Source organism: Nuphar pumila, chromosome 7 (genome assembly GCF_984573655.1).
Source record: "Nuphar pumila chromosome 7, dmNupPumi1.hap1.1, whole genome shotgun sequence".
NCBI classification, from domain to species: domain Eukaryota; kingdom Viridiplantae; phylum Streptophyta; class Magnoliopsida; order Nymphaeales; family Nymphaeaceae; genus Nuphar; species Nuphar pumila.
In genome coordinates, this window is record NC_143255.1 from 120525796 (window position 1) to 120545440 (window position 19645).

At 34.7% G+C, this 19645-nt stretch overlaps 1 protein-coding gene across 5 annotated transcripts in view; it reads right to left on the reverse strand.

Annotated features, from left to right (window-relative positions):
* The window catches only part of LOC149833221 (SAGA-associated factor 29 homolog A-like), a 43210-nt gene that overhangs the window by 9308 nt on the left and 14257 nt on the right, over positions 1 to 19645 (reverse strand). The window contains exons 3-9 of one of the 5 annotated variants that reach the window (XR_016433409.1): positions 7391 to 7467; positions 6188 to 6300; positions 5911 to 5996; positions 4492 to 4542; positions 2716 to 2869; positions 2530 to 2588; positions 1547 to 1560 (exon numbers count right to left, since the gene is read on the reverse strand). Coding sequence is in view for 2 of the 5 variants with exons in the window: in XM_090014997.1 (XP_089871123.1) it covers positions 1547 to 1560; positions 2716 to 2869; positions 4492 to 4542; positions 5911 to 5996; positions 6188 to 6300; positions 7391 to 7467 (495 nt within the window). In the remaining 3 variants the exon portion in view is untranslated. Of the gene's footprint in view, positions 1 to 1546; positions 1561 to 2529; positions 2607 to 2715; positions 2870 to 4491; positions 4543 to 5910; positions 5997 to 6187; positions 6301 to 7390; positions 7468 to 19645 lie in introns of all 5 variants that reach the window. The other 4 variants (XR_016433408.1, XR_016433407.1, XM_090014998.1 and 1 more) reach the window with 4 other exon arrangements.

Below are 19645 nucleotides of genomic sequence, written 5' to 3' on the forward strand. Positions count from 1 at the left end.
CTCAATTTTGGATTGATGATCATTTATAGCTTTGATGCGTTCATCACCATCTAAAGCTTTTTCAACATCATTTTCAATTTTAGTGAGAACAAGAGAGGGTTCGGGAGTAGTTCTCATAACAAAACCCCAAAGTTTCTTACCTCTTAGATGAATTTCCATAGCGGAGGCCCACATAAGATAATTGGATCCATTGAGCTTGAAAGAAAGCCCAACTTTAGAATCACGTTCCATAGGAGCCAAAAGGTCTTCTTTCCTTCTTCAAAAGCTTGAGAGGCATGCGTCCCAAGGCACCAAAAAGGTAAAAGCCGGATCACCAACCTCGCTCTGATACCATGTAATGAAAAGGGGGAGCGGCGGAAGCACCAATAAAGCAAATCACTCTTTAAAAGTGATTCCAAGAGCCAAGAACACAAACACTAAAAGTGTATACAAAAAAACCCACAAAAGGGAAAAATGACCAAAAGTCATAAGTTGGATATTATTGAAGAAGAAAAAAAGAGGGTGAACAACCCTTACCATACAAGAGGAAAACCTCCTCTATTTATAGAGGAGGGAGCAATGAAGAAGGGACCACAAGGGGCTCCCATGTAGTCGTTGGGAGCCCCAACGGTCATAAATATGACCGTTGGGAGCCCCAACGACTACATGAGTGGGGCCCTTGTGGTCTTACAAAAAGGTAAAAATAAAAGAGAAAAGGAAAAAAGAAAAAGAAAAGAAAAGAAAAATAGAAAAAGGGAAAAGGGGTTACATGGGGATTTACCAAAATACCCCTATCGAGTATTTTGAGAATCAAAAAAGAAAAACTGTATATATATACATATATGTATATATATACTTATATATACGTATATATATATAAGTATATGTATATATATATATATATACATAATTTAACAATATTTACCAAAGGGTTAACCAAGGATCGTTTTTGGATGCTTAAAGGCAAGTTGTTCATGGTCCAAAACCATGATCAACTTGAGGGGGGGTGAAAAAGGTGAAAAGGATCCGAGACCCGGAACCCGACCCGAGTCGACCCGATCCATGTAATGTAAAGATCGTGTACAGAGTATACGTTTACTCTTAATCGGGTCTGGATACACCAGACCCGGATCCATATCTATGTAAAATAAAGTTATAAATGTATTCCTTTAGGTCACGATTTCATACAGAAATCGTGACAGACACAGTTCTTGCATTTCGTCTCTCCCTCTCTCTCTCTCTCTCTCTCTCTCTCTCAATGCAGGTACGGGTGGTGGATTTCCAACACAAATTTCCCATTTCCTTTTAACATATTGAAGAGGCTACATGTAGCATGGAGATGGAAACCACTTTCAACTGACAGGATGATCAAAGCAAGGGAAAAGCAGCTGTACTTGGCCCCTGTATGTACAATCTAGGCACAAATAGGATGCACATGTTAATTGGAATATGAAGCAACCAATCATGAAAAATTTCAAAGCTTAGAGAAACCTAAAATGGTAACCAAGTAACCAACAAGGAAAAAAAATCCAACCTCACAAGATCAGGCAAAGGATAAGTAACTTACTCGTCAGTTTTCCTCTGGAAATCCACCAAAAGTCATCCACATGAAAAAATTCAATAGAAGTCAGTGTGGGTTTTAGAAAAATGAAAGCAAAACAGGATTTATTACAAAAGAGAAGACGTAATTAGACATAGAAACTGAAATATACTCCAATTTTGACAAAATAAGATGTGCATGCATGCAAAGCAACTGATCACCCTGGTCAAGAATGTTTTAAAGCCTTAACCCAGCTTAGCTAAAGGTAACTTGCATGTGTCAAGGGAAAGGTTCATCATATAATGAAAATCATCCCCTCGCCATTTGTTTTAAGACTTGCATTTTTTTCATTTCCTGAAAAAGATCATATGTACTCTCAAGAGATTTACATCATTGCATCACCTTATCTTGAATGCCTCTAGTGATAAAGTAACCCCATTGCCTCCAATCTAAATAATCACTATGCTAGATCATGGAAGTGTCAAAATGGGCTACTCTTACAGTTTTCAGTAATCTTGACTGTTTTTTAGAAAGAATTATGTCCAAACGCTTTTTAAACAACTCAGGACATGATCCAACTCAAAATTGGTTCCAAGTCATAAGACAGCCCTGAACAGGGACTGCATGACCTGCAAATCTAAGATCATTAACTTTGTTCCATTTTATAAGGGGGCAAAACATGGCAATAAGCATGCAAGACCCCAAGAAACGTAGACAACTCCCCCTTGGATACACACGTGCCCCACAATATAAGGTATCATGGGAATCATCTCTCATTCAACAGAATCTCATTAGAATTAATGATGAAACACCACAGCTAATTCCTTCTTTATTTAATATTACAGACAACCATAAGGGAACAGATTTTCAATATTTTGGAGGGGCTTTCTGCCCATGAGCTGGAAGAAGACTGCTAGAGCATTTTTCAACAATATCAAGTAGCAGTTTTACCATCACCCTCTGGACATCAGCCAATCCAATTTAGTTTGGGTCCTTTTGCATCCCTCTACCTGATCTTAAAACAAGTTTGTGACTATTCTGAAAACATCCAGGTGATTCATGATTTTTTCTGCATTTTCAACAACTGCTGCACAATTGGAAACAAATTATGCAGAAAGCATAGAATAGCATGCAAATAATGCCTGAAGTAGGCCTCATTAAGAGGCTATAACCCACTGTAGCATATCCTTTATTACCTTCCTGTGAGGATTGACAACAGTAGCTTTATAAAGAGCAGTGGTTCCAGGATAGACTGCCAAAACTTGTGTCCCTGTTGGGAAATCTGGAGCACTAGAAGGATCATTTCGCTTTGGAAAAGGAATAATGTGTGACATCGGCAGTTTATATTTCCTGTAGATGTAATAGATACTATCAATATCAAAGCAAAATTCTTAATCAACAAATTGAGTATGGTATTTATTAATCAAAGAGATTTTAAAGGCTCAAAATTTATGAATGTAAAAAATGGTCATCTTTATGGAAACCTTTTAAATCCATCTCACTTTCGCTTTATGGAAAAAATATAATATTTTTTTTCATTGTACGCATGACAGATTATGTCAGAATTAGTAGTAAAACCTTCGGAGCTTGCAAAAGAGGCTACATAACATAAAGGGCCTAGCTATTTTAAACATGACACCAACCAAATACTACAGAACACAAGCAGAGGTAAGCCAAAACCAAGTTCAAAATAACATTAGATTATAGGCTCAGAGTCGACAAACCTATGTGTCATGTTATCAGCATGAGATAACATCCTGCACATATTAGCCATGAACAAGAGAAAACCGGAAAGTTCCCTATGATTTTTCAATATTTTCGACATCTACATCTCAAGAATAATTGATCTTGATATAATTAACTTCCAGTTCCTTTAGAAAATATAAAAGAGAAAATAATAGTTTAGACCTGACATGTACAACGGTCATGCATAATTTGGATCCAAGTTTTGGGCTCACGGGCAATGCTTGAGCCAGGATTCAGTAGTATCCAAAATGGCTGACTCAAATCTAGATTAGGTTGTGTCATAGTAATATCATAACAAACAAAATGGTTTTGGAACCAACGTTTTTTTTAATAAAATGAAAAATGGATCAGATCTTATTTGCTACAAATAGGATCTGACCCAAACGCACTGAACCAGATCCACAATCCACATAAAATCTAATAACATCTGACCAGATAGATCGGAATCCAACTCAAATGTGCAAATGGACCCTATTTGTTGGCCAGACCCAAATCCAAGTGCCAGGCTAGGGTTGGAGGTTCAACTAGATCCAACCCAGTTTAACCCATAATTAGAAGTATCAAAAAGGAAAAGTAACAAAACAAACACAGACCCATCAACAATTGGAAATATCATTCACTCCCTTGATAACCAAAATGCTCATGCAGTTTTTCTATGATTCTATAAAAGAAATATACTGTGTTGTTTAGACTTATTCCACTCATTATTACAACGATATCTGTTTTTGGAATGGGCTTTCATAAATTTTTTTGCTTCTATAGAAATCTTGCCAGCAAAATATGCCTCAGGAGACTCAACGAACAAAAACTAATCCTACATGAAACTGGTGTTTAGCAATCAAACTATCTACTGTAAATTCAATAATTTGTGGACAGATTATGCACAAGTTGATGGAAAGTGCAGAAATTTAATAATTTACAATGATGGGGAACATCATATACATATAGGGGAACATCATATGCATATAGCCATATATGGAAATGAATAAAGCTCAATTTTTTTTCACATTTAGCTAATTTGGGAAAAAAGGCATTCCTGAATCAGCCGAAATATGATATGTAAAAGTGTAAAGAAGACCATCTTTGAATCATTACCAAGCAAGATTAATATTACTTTCCATAGCTAGATAATGATTCACATTTCTCTTACATATTCCATACTATTATCTGTTAAAACATTAATGCAAAACATGGAACATGCAAAATGCAAACTACACAAGGTGTACCTTTGGCCGCTCTCCTCATCATCCCCAGGTTCTTCATCAAGAACCGCAAATCTGCATAAACAATATGGAATTAGCTGATTCCAACAAGGTACCAAACATGAATGAATAGTATTATATTGTATCACACTACATCTTTCATTATTAATATTTCTATATTTTAAGATTGACTTATTTTGCCTGTAGAATTGATTGAATATTATCCATGACTTGTTCTTTTTTAACTTCTTACCTGTGGATTCTGCTCTAACATGCCCATTTATGTACAGCCTTCACTAAGACTAGTCAATCATCATAACAGAGGCTAAGATGCCAAACCCCACGAAGATCAAAATATTGGTGGGCCAACTGCATCTCTTCATCTTTCCTCAGAGCTTCAAATGCTCTCATATAGCAATGTTTCTAGATCCTAGCCTGGTTTCCCTCATAAAGAAGACCACAATAATCAAGTGTTCTAGGTTGCAAATCAATGCCGTGATGTTTTTAAATAAATGAAATTTGGATAGACTATTCTAAGAAAAAATCATGGAAAAACTAGATGCAACTAAATATGAAAATGTAAACACACAGTGTTGGCAAAAATCGATCCTCCAGATGTAGAACAAGGGTTTTCTTAAATTCTTAAATGCAGCAGAAAGAAATCATACAACTATTTTGGGATAATACCAATAAATCTGAAAAGGAGAAAGGAGGCAATATGCAATCCTGTAATCACCAACTTTTTTCATATGGCAGCAGAATAGATATACCGATAACTACTACACAGCCACTGGCTGTTTTGAATTCAACAGGGGGATAATCATGTAGCAAAAACTTTGGTATACGCACTACTAAATTTGAAAATGCAGAAAAGATTATTCAACAATTTTGCAACATGCTTTAGAGAAAGATATTAAACAGTAATAGAGTTTATCATGGCATCGAATTTCATGGTCAAGTAATTATCTTTTTATCACAGACACAAGCTTTAAAGAAGGATTAAGATATCATATTTCCAAGGATAAATAACTCTTGTTGGTTAAGATGAAAATCCCCTAAGCCCTGCGAGATGTCACAGTTTGCCTTTTAACATAAAATAAACAATCCCCCTTAATTAGCTGGTTAATAATAACTTGAGATGACAACAGTAGAAGTCCTAATTATGAGGATACCTCTGTTATTTAAGTATGTCAGGAATAACCACAGCTGAATTGACAGGCCAACGGATAATTTTCTCCCAGGAAAGTTTGATTAAAATTTTATGTTACAAAGTTTAGCAGGAAAGAGCATTGTTGCATCAGTAAAAGCCAATCAGTTAGACTGGTCAATCTTGGTTTTTTGATGGATATGTCAGCCATGGAAATGTCAAAGGAATAAAAGAAAAAATCAACTTTCATCAAATAATAACATGCATAACCATAGACAAAGGAAAGATAGTCTTACTCTTTTGTTTCCCGGTCAAAACGGGTTACCTTCACGATAAACCACTCATCCTTTTCTGCATCATCAGATGTGACCCTTGCTGCTACCTGAACGTCCATAGTTTTAATCAGAAAATTTAAAAAAAAATTGCTAAGAAAATAAATAATATAACTCAGGTGTTCAATCTAAAAATCAAAATTTTCTGATGAATCATAATACATGATTCTGTTTTGATAAATTGGACCATGATTTTGTAATGACATCAGAGGCTCAACAAAATGGTGAGCATTCAAATCACCTGCTCGTTAATAAGACTATTAGCTTGCTCAATTTGGCTCCTGATTGAAGGAGTAGAAGAGACTCTACCTTGATCTAAATCAGCTTTCATCCGCTTCTTTTTCTGATCAACTTCTGAAAAGAACTCATCATGATGCAATAAGACTTTAGATAAAAGAAACATACAGTGTATGCTGAAAAGTAATTCAGCTGCAATGGTTTCTAGGCATATCACATCCTTACCCTTCAATAAGAAAGCTAAAATTGATAGATCAGCCTTTGACATATAAGAATTAAGAACATGCATGCATGTATTCTTGTTTCCAGATAAGGAAACCTTCAGTCATTGAAAAGCAATGGATGGAAAATGCACAGTTGTTTCCTCTCAACCAAAACATGATAGCCATCATTTTACTTTTGGAAGGATATGAATTTTAAACTGACAACTTTGTAAGTTTTAGACAATTTTAGACAGCCCTTGCACAACTTTTTCTTCTGAAAATCATATGCATCTCTCAATCATTGCTGATTTAAGTACACAGTCATAACTTACTGCAGGAATATACAAGGTCTAGGACAAAGTGACTGCATCAAATGATGCAACCGTGTCTCCCTTAAGAAAACCTTTAAACAGTAAGCCTCTTCCATCATTGATGCAAGAGGTCTCTCTTAAGAAACCCTTTTAGCACAGTAAGCTTCTAACAAACAGTTCATTTGTCAGTTGGAGAACACTAAACCTTAGATTCAGATTAGAGCAGTTATGAGGATGGGGCATAATAACCATGATCTTCTTTGTAAAGGTTGAAAGATTTCAAAACCATTTATTCATGGTCGTCATGCAAACTCACCTGAAGACCAAACTTTATATTCATAACTCCTAGAATCATTCACTGCAAAAAGACCAAACTCAATTTGCAGCATGGGTGTGGCACACCAATTCTAATCAGAAAAGTCAAATATGAACAAGGAGTGCTCAACTTCCTTACTAGGCTATTCCTGTAATTTCAGATTTGCGCACTTTTTCATCTTATAAGACACCATGAGAAGTAAGATCAAACACATATATTTCTGAGCAACAATTTTGATTGCAAAAGCAACAATATAATGTTTGGAAAATTAATTCAAACATAAGCAAACACATGAAGAAATATTTATTTGTGAAAAAAACACAGGTGACCAGCTAGTCAGTTACCAATGCCTAAGTCATGCAAATTCCACCACACACCTATCTTTTTACGTTGTGCAGTTGACAAGCCAGAGTGCAGCAAAGAGTCCAATTGACTGATCAATGAATTTGAAGTGCTGCAAAAAGCATGTCAAGATCAGCTAGCAGCAGAGATATGATCTTAGTGCAGTCATAAACATGTGAAGAAACAAAATCATTTGAGATCAATCCTTAAAAGGCCACAGATACATCAACATATTTCCCAGCCATGCCTCTCCTGATACAATGCAAAAAACAGAAACTTGCCTAATATATGAGTGAACAACATAATATTGTGTACTCGCAACATGCCGTAATGAAATGAGCGAAAATACAAATAAGTGATAACACTTGAAGGTCCAATAATGGACAAGAAGAAATCACAAGCACATAAAGTGCAAACACACAAACCCACTAAGGAGAAATTACAAAAGGCAAAAATGAGATAAATATTATTGAGAAGTGAGAGAACAAGATACCAAAATAAGGGGGAACACCCCCTTTATATACATAAAGAATGAGGAAGAGAAGGGGACACTGGGGCTCCCATGTTGTAGACATTGGGGAGCCCCAGCGTCTACAATAGTGGGGTCCCCAATGGAACCAAAAAGTAAAAAAAAAAAGAAAAAAAAAAAGAAAAAAGCAAAAATAAGTTGTTTTATAAAACAACTTTTGTTACATGTGAAAAAACAAAAATACCCCTATCAGGTATTTTAAAATAAACAGAAAAATAATATATATATATAACACGCCCCCTCAAACTTTACGAGAAAAAAACAGAAAGTTTGCTAAGAATAAATAAAAAACGAATAAGAAGCGCTTTGGTGAAGAAGTCAGCCAACTGAAACTCCAAGGTGACGTAGGGCAAAGAGATGGTTCCTTGTAAATACTCATCACGAACATAGTGACAATCCATCTCGATATGTTTGGTGCACTCATGAAATGTATGATTGTTTGCTATGTAGATCGCACCTTTGTTGTCACAAAACATCTTTGAAAGAGTTAAAATAGTGATCCTCATGTCACTGATAAGACTTCTAAGCCACACAATCTCCATAGTTGTAGTTGCCATGCCACGATATTCTGCTTCAGTGGACGATAGAGATACATTTTGCTGCTTCTTGCATCTCTAAGAAATAAGTGAATCTCCGAAAAAAATACAAAAACCAGTAGTTGAAATTCTATCATTGGAATTATCTCCCCAATCAGCATCAGTATAAGCAGTTAAATCAAATGATGAGAAAGAGGATAAAAAAAGACCTTTTGAAATGATATTCTTGATGTATCGCACGATTCTCATTACAGTTGCCATGTGAACCGTAGTAGGGGCATGCTGAAATTGGCTTACCGCATAAACTGCATGAGCAATATCAGGTCGGGTGATGAAAAGATAAGTAAGAGATCCAATTAATTGACGATAGGGAGTAGGGTCATCAAGAAGAACACCATCTTCAAGTATTAATTTAGCATTTATAACTTTTGGAGTCTCCACCTTCTTTTCATCTGAGATCCTCAACTTAACACAAATATCAGTAGCTAATTTCATTTAAGAGAGTATGTATCCTCTACGTGAATAGGCTACTTCAATACCTACAAAATATCTCAAAAAACCCAAGTCAGACATATCAAAAGTTTTTTTCAAAATAATTTTAATTTCATTTACCCCTTCCTTATCATTTTCTGTGATGATCATATCATCAACATATAGAAGAAAAATCATAATAGAGTCACATATTTTCTTGACAAAAAATAGCAGTGTCAGTATAGCAAGAGACAAAACTCAAATTAATTAGTATATTACTAAATTTATCATACCAAGCTTTAGGGGCTGGTTTAAGATCATATAAAGCCTTTTTTAATTTTAGAACTTTTTTATTTAAATTTATGCCAGGAGGAGGTTCCATATAAACTTCTTCACCAAGATCTTCATTTAGAAAAGCATTTTTAACATCTAATTGATAAATAAGTCATTTTTAATATATGCAATAGCAATGAGAGCTCGAACACTTGTCATTCGAGCAACCGGGACAAATGTCTCATCATAATCTACCACATACTCTTAAGCATATCCTTTGGTTACTAACCTAGCCTTATATCTTTCTAAGGACCCATCACTCTTAGTTTTTACTTTAAAAACTCATCTACATTTTATAGGTTTCTTTCCTTAGGGAGGATTAACTATTTCCTATGTTTGAGCTTTCCTAAGTGCATTAAGTTCAAATTTCATAACTTCACACTAATGGGGATATTGTTTGGCATCATTATAATGAGATGGTTCATAGAAAGAATGAAGGGCTATTAAGCATGCTCTAAAATTAAAAAAAAAATGTCATACGATACAAATCTATTTGGTACTTTAGAAATACGATTTGATCTTCTATGTGAAGATTCTTCTAAAGATGTGTTTTGAGAGAATTTATCGAGAGCACATGGATGAATACCTTCATCATAAACTTGTGTATTACTTGATATTTGTTCATTTAAATCTTCATGTTGACCATTATCCATATTATGGTCAATCGTTTCCTTTTGTCCATTGACCTCATTATTAAGAGATTGTTCATTATGATTAACATCATTGTCAAGGGACTCAATAGAATTAGATTCATCATTTCGGGGTAATAAATCAAATAAAAAGGAGTAATCAATGTTTTCTTTTGATTCTTTACTTTCAAAACCATTTTCATTTTCAAGAAAGGTAACATCCTTTGAAATATAAAGCTTGTTATTTATTGGATCAAAACATCGATATCCTTTTTATTTTCTCCATATCCTAAGAAAATACACTCAATAGCTTTTGGAGAAAGCTTATCATTCCTATGAGTAAGAACATAACACTTACAACCAAAGATTCTTAGTCTTTTAAAATCCGGAGTCATTTTATAAAGTTTTTCAAATGCAGAAACATTGTTCAATGACATTGCAGAAGTTCTATTAATTAAGTTGAAGTTAGAACGGCTTCGGCCCAAAAAGTTTTCAGAATATCCTTGAAAATTAAGAGAGTCTTAGTAGTTTCTATTATATGTCTATGTTTTCTTTCCGCTAAGTCATTTTGTTGCGGAGTTTTAGGACAAGACCTTTGATGACAAATTCTATTTTGTCTTAAATAATCTTGAAAATCATTTGACATATATTCTCCTCCCGAATCCGATCTTAGAATAGAGCGATTACTTAAGAATTGATTCTTAATCATTACATGAAATTCTTTAAAGAATGAGAACACATCGGATTTACGATTTAAGAAATAAACCCACGTGTATCTAGTGAAATCATCAACAAAAATCACATAATACGAAAAGTCACCTTTGGATATGATAGGTGAGGGACCCCATACATCGGAATAAACTAATTCAAACGGCCGTGTAGAAACAAAATTTCTTTGAGGAAATGGAATTGCTTTTATTTTTTCAAAAATGCAAACTTTACAAGCTATGTCTTTTTCATTATATGCATTTTCCAAAAAGGAAAAAAAACATCTTTGAAAAACCTGGGTGGCCAAGTCTTTTATGCCAAATATCAATGTTTTTGACATTTACAAAATTACAAAATGACTTAGGTGGAAGAGTCGAAAAATTCATAAAATATAGATCGCCTCTCTTATGGCCTTGCCCAATCGGCTTCCTTGACTGGAAATCCTGCACGGTGCAATCTTTAAGTGAGAAAGAGACTTTGCAACCATGATCGAAAATTTGATAAACATAAAATAGATTTAAATTTACTTTTGGAACCACCCTTACTTTTGGAACAAGAAAATCTTGAGAATGTATTAAATCAAGTGTTTCAATGCTTTCAATTTTTAAAAAAATCCCATCGGCCGTTGAAACATAATATGAGGTGGGGTTGGAATAAACTTTAGAAAGAATATTCTTGTGTGGTGTCATATGAAAAGAAGCACCGGAGTCAAGAATCCACATACCTGGAGGAGATGATGACGACGATGAGATGGCGGTGTTAAATTATTATGCATCAATTATTGTAATCTCATAGATATATATGTATATGTATCTACCTAATTATATATATATAAAATATATATTTCTTTATTATTAGCCATATGGGTAGTTTAGTCATTTCTCAATTCTTGTGCATATTCATTTTACGAATATGCTTGTATTTTTGCTTTTTACTTTTTTTCTTTTTCTTTTTTTTTATTTTCTTTTTCTTTTGACTAAAGTCAAATGTACCTAGGGGGGGCCACTCTCATAGACGTTGGGCCCCTCCAACGGTCACAATTGTGACCATCGAAGGGGCTCCAACGTCTATGAGTTGGCACCCTCCAAGGTCTTTCTCATTATGTATAAATAGGGGCATTCCCCCCTTGTAACTTCATGGCTTTGGGTCAAAGTCCAAGTGTTTCTCAATAAAGCTTTTATTCTTTTATGCCTTTTGTGCATTTGTGAGATTTAGTGAGTTGTGCTTTTGTGCACAAGTGTTCTAAGAGCAAGGTTGTTAAATGCGATGAGGCGAAGCGAGGCGTTGAGCATGTTATGAAGCGAGGCATAAGCCTCGAGGCGTTGAAGCGTAAGCTTCATGATCAAAATAATAAAATATATAATATTAATAAAATAGCACTGGTAAATGGTTTTTTAATATAAATATACATATATGAGTTTGTTATATACATATATGAGTTTGTTTGATGGTTGATTTAGTAAATATAAGGTTTTTGAAGGACTTGAAAAATAAATAGCTCCCAATTTTTTTAAATTATAACCTTGAATTTGTTTCCATCAAAAACGGCCTAAACAAAAAAAATCTTATTGATGCATATAAATATTTTTTTCTTGGACATATCAAATGCATACATGCAATAGAACTATCATGAAACTATAGTTTTTCAGCAATGCACTTTTGCGCACATCTCTTACTTATATACAGGTATATGTAAATTTAAGTTAGTTATACTAATGCAAGATTTTTTATATTTGAAATTATTTTAGATAATTATGTATTCAAAGCAATTCCAGAACGCTTCAAGTAGTGAGGGTGCGCCTCAGTACCTTGAGCGTGCGCCTCGCCTGTGAGGCGTACGCTTCAAGTATTGAGGCGTACGCTTCAAGTACTGAGGCGTACGCCTCTCACAACACTGTCTAAGAGTGCTTATCATGCATATGTGCACGTGTTTATCATCAAGAATATTAAGGTCTTGATCATCGTATCTTGTTAAAGATATTTTTACATAGTATCAGAGCAATGTTTGAAGAAGAAAGATCGTGCAGTTTTTCACATTCTTGGTTACCTCGAAAACTGTGCCTTCAAGCTATTGGAGATTGGAGTGGATCACTTCCTTCGGGCAATATTTTAGAAATCTCCTTTGTCAAGAAAGACTTAAAAATCTATTGAGGTACGTGTTCTTTTTTTATTTCTATCCTCTCTAATAGGCGAAAAAGACTCTCACTTCTCCCTCGGGTTTAAACTCAATGGTTTAAACTATCATGTTTGGGCAAAAAATATGAAAGCCCATATTAAAGGAAAGGGGCTTTGGGAATATGTTCAAGGTTCGATACCGAAACCCGAACCAAAAATTACCATTATCGAAAAAGGAGATATAAAGATTCTTAAAGGAGAAGAAAGGCAAAGAGTTCTTAAAGACTATTAAAAAAAACATGACGAATGAGAAATGAGAAACTTCAAGATCTTATCTTGAATTTTTTCATCCGTTGAAACTAAAATCAATGCCAATATCATCAAATTCAAGAAAGCGTCTGAAGCTTGGCTATATCTTAAAAAAATGTATACATCAAGGGATTTATCGCACAAGTACTACCTTCAAAAGAGGGCATTAACCCTACAACAAAATGAGATGACTATTCGGGAATACTTTGCCGAATTGTCTTCCATTTGGGACGAGCTTGCTATGCTTGAACCCAAATGGAATGGTGAAGCTATCGAGCTTAGACACAAACAACTAGAGGAAGATCGTTCTTTTAACTTCCTAAATGGCCTTAGACCCGAATTTGAACAAATTTGGTCCTCTTTTCTTTCTTCTTTCACATCTCCCTCCATTGAAGATGTAATTACTAATGGGAAGAAACCCGTATGGGTATTAGTAAAAGCAACCCTAGCATTCTTGCTACCTCTTCTATTCAAGAAGAAAGTGAAGGGGTGAATGCCATTTCAAGACCGGGTAACAATGTGAGAACGTACAAACCTCCTCACTTCAAGAATCAAAATCAAGGAGAAAATGGGAAAATGGAAAAAGAGATTATAGCAAACTAACTTATCATTTTTGTAAAGAACCGGGGCATATCAAACCTATTTGCCCTAAATGAAAGAAATTGCTTGCAATGGCTACCACAACTCAACCGGAAGAACGGCCATCCTCTTCCAATGGGTCTCTTTCTCTACAACAAATTATGGAAGCTCTTCAACCTCTTCTCAAGGGAGGAATTTTCGGAGCCGCTATGACAATTTCTTCACCTCCGATAAGACATCTTGGCTTCTAGATTCCGGTGCATCTTTTCATATGACCCCAAGTGCTTGTTCTCTTTCCGAATATTCTAAAAATTCTTTTTCATCTTTTGTCTCGACGGCGGATGGAACATCTCTTGAAATTAAAGGAATAGGCAATTTCGAAAAACAAGATTTTTTTATTCTAAAAATTAGATTCATACCAAAACTAAATTTGAATTTGCTTTCGGTTTCTTAACTCTCACACCATGGTGGCGATATAAAATTCTCTTCTGATAAATGTTGGATACAGAATCGCCGGTCCGGGAGGTTGATTGGGGAAGACTCTAGGAGAAGAGATCTCTACTATGTTGACTGTCTCCAAGTTCCCAAGAATCAATTTTGTAACGTTGTCCAAAACAAAGATATTCATGTATGGCATAAGAGACTTGGACATCCCAATATTGTTAAAATTTCATATTTACCTTTGTTAAACACCTTTGCAAAGGAGATTTTATATGTAATTAATGTATTCTTGGAAAAATGAAAAGTTTACCATTTTATCAAAGACCCATGTTTACAACAAAGCCTTTATAAATCGTTCATTCCGATGTATGGGGTCAGGCTCCTATGATATCTAAAGGAGGATTCTCATATTATATGATTTTTATTGACGATTACACTAGGTATTGTTGGATATATTTTCTCAAGCATAAGCATGAAGTTTTTTCGACTTTTAAATCTTTTCATATGATGATTTTAAATCAATTCAATGGAAACTTAAAAATTCTTAGATCCAACTCTGGAGGAGAATACCTCTCAAATGAATTCAAGAGGTATCTTGAAAGTTATGGTATTCTCCATAAAAAATCTTGTCCAAAAACACCTCAACAAAATGGATTAGCTGAACGAAAGCATAGGCATATTATTGAAACAACACGAACTTTGCTTATTTCACAAAACATTCCAAAAAACCTTTGGGCTGAGGCAGCCCTTACTTCGGTCTATCTCATAAATAGACTTCCATCAAAAAATTTGAACAAAATTTTCCCTTTTGAAAAATTATACGAGAAAGAACCTGACTATAGCAGGTTAAGGGTTTTTTGTTGTAAATGTTTTGTCCTTACAGATAAAAATGATAAGCTTTCCCCAAAGGCCATTCTTTGTGCCTTTCTTGCTTATTCGAAAGCCCAAAAGGGTTTTAGGTGTTATGATATTAGAAATGACGAATTATATGTTTCCAGAAATATGAGTTTTTTGGAAAATCTTAGTGGTTTCGAAAGTCTCAAATCTCATGATGAGAATGTGGATTATTCCTTTCTATTTGAATTGTTAGCTAAAAATGATGATACAAGTGATGATGAGTCAACTCAGAATGACTCAAGTGATAATGAAATCAAAGAAATTGTCACCCTTCTGCTCTTTCCTCCTCACCAACATTTCGCCTCCTCAGCAAAATATCGAAGAGGGATCATCTAGAGATCCCATCACCTATGTTCATAGAGATAAAAACATCTTCAAAAGTGCTCTTGAAAGATATGATGACACTAGTAGGACTGAAAGACATAGGAAAGCTCCCTCAAGGTTTATCTCGTATGATTCTTTTTCACCTAAATATAGAGTATGTCTTAGTGCCATTCATTCATATATAAAACCTAAAAATTTTGAGGAAGCACGAAAATGTTCGAAATGAACAGTTGCTATGGAGAATGAACTCAGAGCTCTGAGAAGAGCCAAGACTTGGGAATTTCAAGATCTTCCTAAGGGTAAGAAAACAATAGGGTGTAAATGGGTATTTAAGGTTAAAACTAAGAGCGATGGATCTCTTGAGAGATATAAGGCTCAGTTAGTTGCAAAGGGATATAGTCAAGAATATGGGATTGACTATGAAGAAACCTTTGTTCCTGTGGCCTGAATGGTCACTGTCCGATGTCTCATCATCGTTGCCTCCATCAGCAAGTGGAACATCTATCAAATGGATATTAAAAACGCCTTCCTAAATGGCGATCTGAATGAAAATATATATATGGATGCTCCACCTGAAATTCCACTAGAGGGGGGGTGAATAGTGAAATACGATAAAGATCGATAAAATAAAATAATCAAGCAATAAGGCACAACACATAAAACACAGAATTTATACTGGTTCGGTCAGTACCCAGACCTACATCCAGTCCCCAAGCAAACCACTTGAGCTTTCCACTATAACATCCGAGTCACCGGATAAATAGTACAACACTCTCTTCCTCAGAGGTCTTCTTCTCTCAACAGAGAAGGACAACACTCTCTTTCACAGAAGTCTTCTTCTTTCAACAGAGAAGGGCAACACCCTCTTTCACAGAGGTCTACTTCTTTCAACAAAGAAGGAAAACAGTGAATAACAGAAAGTTACAATACTTCCTATAGAACCTTCAGAAAGATATGAATGCACGAATGAAGGATTCTCAGAATGTTCTGTTTGTCACTCATAGAATACTCTTTGTCAAAGAGCTGGACTTGACTTTTTCTCTTTTCTTTCTTTTTTCTTTCTCTTTCTTTTTCAAGGCTCTCTTTTCAAATAATGAATAGAATTTTTCTCGTTGTAAGCTCACACGTCTATTCCATTCCTCTTGTTGAATAGTTTATTTGAGTGTGTTTATATAGATTAAAAAAGTAGTCGTTACATTTTGAAATCGTAGCCTTTTTGAAATGTGAAATGTTATGTCATTTCAAAAACATCTTTTAGAGAAATTCGAGAATGCCTTTTTCCATAAAAGTAAAATATATGGTACACTAGTAGTTGTAATATTTTAGGTAATACATATTTTATGTAAAAAGTCTATTTCTTACAATAGTACATTGAACGTTGGATTGTAGTTTTGTCTTTATTCTAATTAATGATTTGAGGTACATAAGTACTTCTTTACTTTAAATGAGTGTAAGTACAATGAGTGCTTTGAGATATTTATTTGTACATAGTCATGTCAATTGTTTTCTTTATGTTGTGTTTTTCAAAGTCTTCAGAGAGAATGAAGACTAAAAGAAAGTCGACATTCTTTGAGAATGATATTAACAAGGATTTCTTACAGGAGGTATTTAATGCTTGTACAAAGAGAATGATGACTTCAAGTAAGTCGACATTCTATGGTTTTGTAAAAAGGTAACTAGAGTCTTTTCAAAACAACATATTATATTTGTTTTTCTTTGTGTAGCCGATTTTCATGTTTTGTCTTTTACCTATTTTTGAAATCATTTCTTTAAAGAAGGTAACTAGAGTCTTTTCAAAAACATTATTATACTTGTTTTCTTTGTGTAGCCGATTTCATGTTTTGTCTTTTTCCCATATTAAAAACATTTCTTTAAAGAAGGTAATTTGAGTCTTTTCAAAAACATATTATATTTGTTTTTCTCTATGTAGCCGATTTCATGTTTTGTCTTTTTCCTGCATTTCTTTTTCATGTTGTCTTGTATATAGTGTAAGGTACAATTATTACATGACAAAATATCTTTTTCATAAAAGGTTGTAAGAAGGTACAATTATTAGTTTTCAAAAAGGAGCTTTTTGAAACTATCGTATACTTTTATGATATAGTTTATATGCATGAGTATGTAATATGCAATATGCATGTTCCTGAAGGTTCTGTTACATATGACTCTAAAGAAGAAAAAAATCTTCATCTTGAGGTAGCCGATATCTTCAGTTGAACTTTAGGAATGCATGGCTCATCAAGCTTTTTCTTCAAGGAGTATGATTGCACTAAAGTTGTACTTGAACAGGAAGTCTCCATCCTTTTTGGGTGAGATATCCTTGCATCAAATACTCGTTAGATGTATGGCAAAACATATTCAGTCATAATATAACATTTTTTCAAGAGGACATATTATCATATAAAATCAAATATGACAGTGTATCATATTATGTGACATCAAAACATAGTTTCTCAACATTCTCCCCCTTTTTGATGATGACAAAATATGCTCCCCCTATCAAAAAGACATTATGCATAGAAATAATAATATGATAAAATATTTGAAAAATGTTTAAAAAGAGTATTTCTCCAATAATGGAGACAGGGTTTCTCCCCCTTTGTCATGGACAAAAAGGAAGGGATCAGAGTAAGAGAGTTATTACAGACCAAAAGTAATTAAAAGTTATTACAGACAAAAAAAAATTTAACCCGAAGGTGGAGGAGGTTGATGTGTTCGGTTGGCACGATTCTGCTGGTGAGCTTGACGAGTCTGCTGCAACAGGGCTTGATTGCGAAGGATACGATCCTGAGAGCGCTCAATATCCATCATTGCAGAAAAGTAATCAAAGGTGGATGTTGGATCGTTTTCATCAGAGCCGGGCATGTGCAGGGACCTTAGATTGAAGGTGGTAGCATCGAGGACCTGAGAGGGACGGAGGATGACTTCGTTGTGAAGGGGTACTTTGAAGTATTTTAGGATGGGAGTTATAAAACACCCGAAAAGAAGAGGCTTGAATTTTTTATAACGAATAAAAAGGTCGAAAAGAATAGAGGACCAGTTTATTGGAGTAGAAGAAAAAATTGCATATATAAGAAGAGAGATTTTTCGTGGAACTAATCCCTTGCGGGGAAGCTTGGGATAGATGTTGTGGAGAAGAATCTGGGCAAGTAATTGAGCATGAGGTTGGAGATTCCTCATGTGCCAGGGAAGTTGGTAGCAGTTGGTGCAGAGAAGAATTTTTCGAAGTACCGATCGTTCGATTGGTACTATGTTGTTGAGGTCGATGGTGATGGAAGGTAGGTTTAGAATTCTACCTAGGTCGGAAGCATCGAAAAACATCAGCTTTCCTCGGACTTTACTGGTGATTGTAGTTTGTTCATGATCGGTGAAAAAAATTGTATAGAACAGTCGAACTAGTTCAGGATAATAGGCAGCGTGGGATGAAGATCCTATTAGATGTTTGAGTTCGGGGAGACAGTTGTCTAAGTCAAATAGCATGAAGTCGTCGAAGTTAACCAATTTTCCTTCATGAATGGGGCGAGAGCATAGTAAGTTGTAATCGTGAAACAGATCTGGATACCTTAGATCTGCTGCAGTAATCACATTGTTGGAGGAGGAAGAGGCCATTGCAAGTATTTGTAAGGAAAAGGACTAAGGAGAGCGAGCTTGAAGTGGGTAATAGTTTGTAGGAGAATTGATAGATACGAGTGGAATTGGTATGGGATGAACCAATCCATTAAATAGAAGAATGAAAATAATTTTGATAGGTTTTGAATGACATTGGAAGTGAGTGATTTTTAGAATTTAGTCAAATAAGGAAATCCGTGAGTAATAAGTTAAGGGACTTGTGATTGACAAATCAAATCAATGATGGAGGATAGTGTATCATATTGGTGTGAGAAGGACATAGTTTTGAAAAATATAGATTTTACTATGGGTGAGTTTATCGACTAGTGAGAGAATCCATTAATAGAGTATGGGGTGTCATGTTGAACTAAAAGGATTGAATGATTTTAAAAATAATGGCCTAATAAAACAAATAACTTTTTACTTTATGTGGAAGTATCCTCATTCGTGAAAGAAGAGTTTTAGAATAGGACGGCCCATAGGGTATGGGTGAGAGATAATAATAATTTTTATTTATATATATTGATAAGCGTGAAAGGAGAGTGAATAGACATAAAAAGATGATACGGATGTGTAGAAAAGAGAGAAAGGTTATAAAGGACAACAATCACTTGATTTAGATATGACATAAAGTAGAGTTAGATTAGCCAATAGATAAAGTTTTGCTTGAAGACAAGATTTTTATGAATCTCGATAAAATGAGAGAGAGTCATGGTCACGGATGGAAGGTCACTTCATATGAGATAAAAAGAAAAAAAATAAAAAGGGTGGCACTAGTAGTGCTAGAACCAATAGAGGACAAGTTGTCAA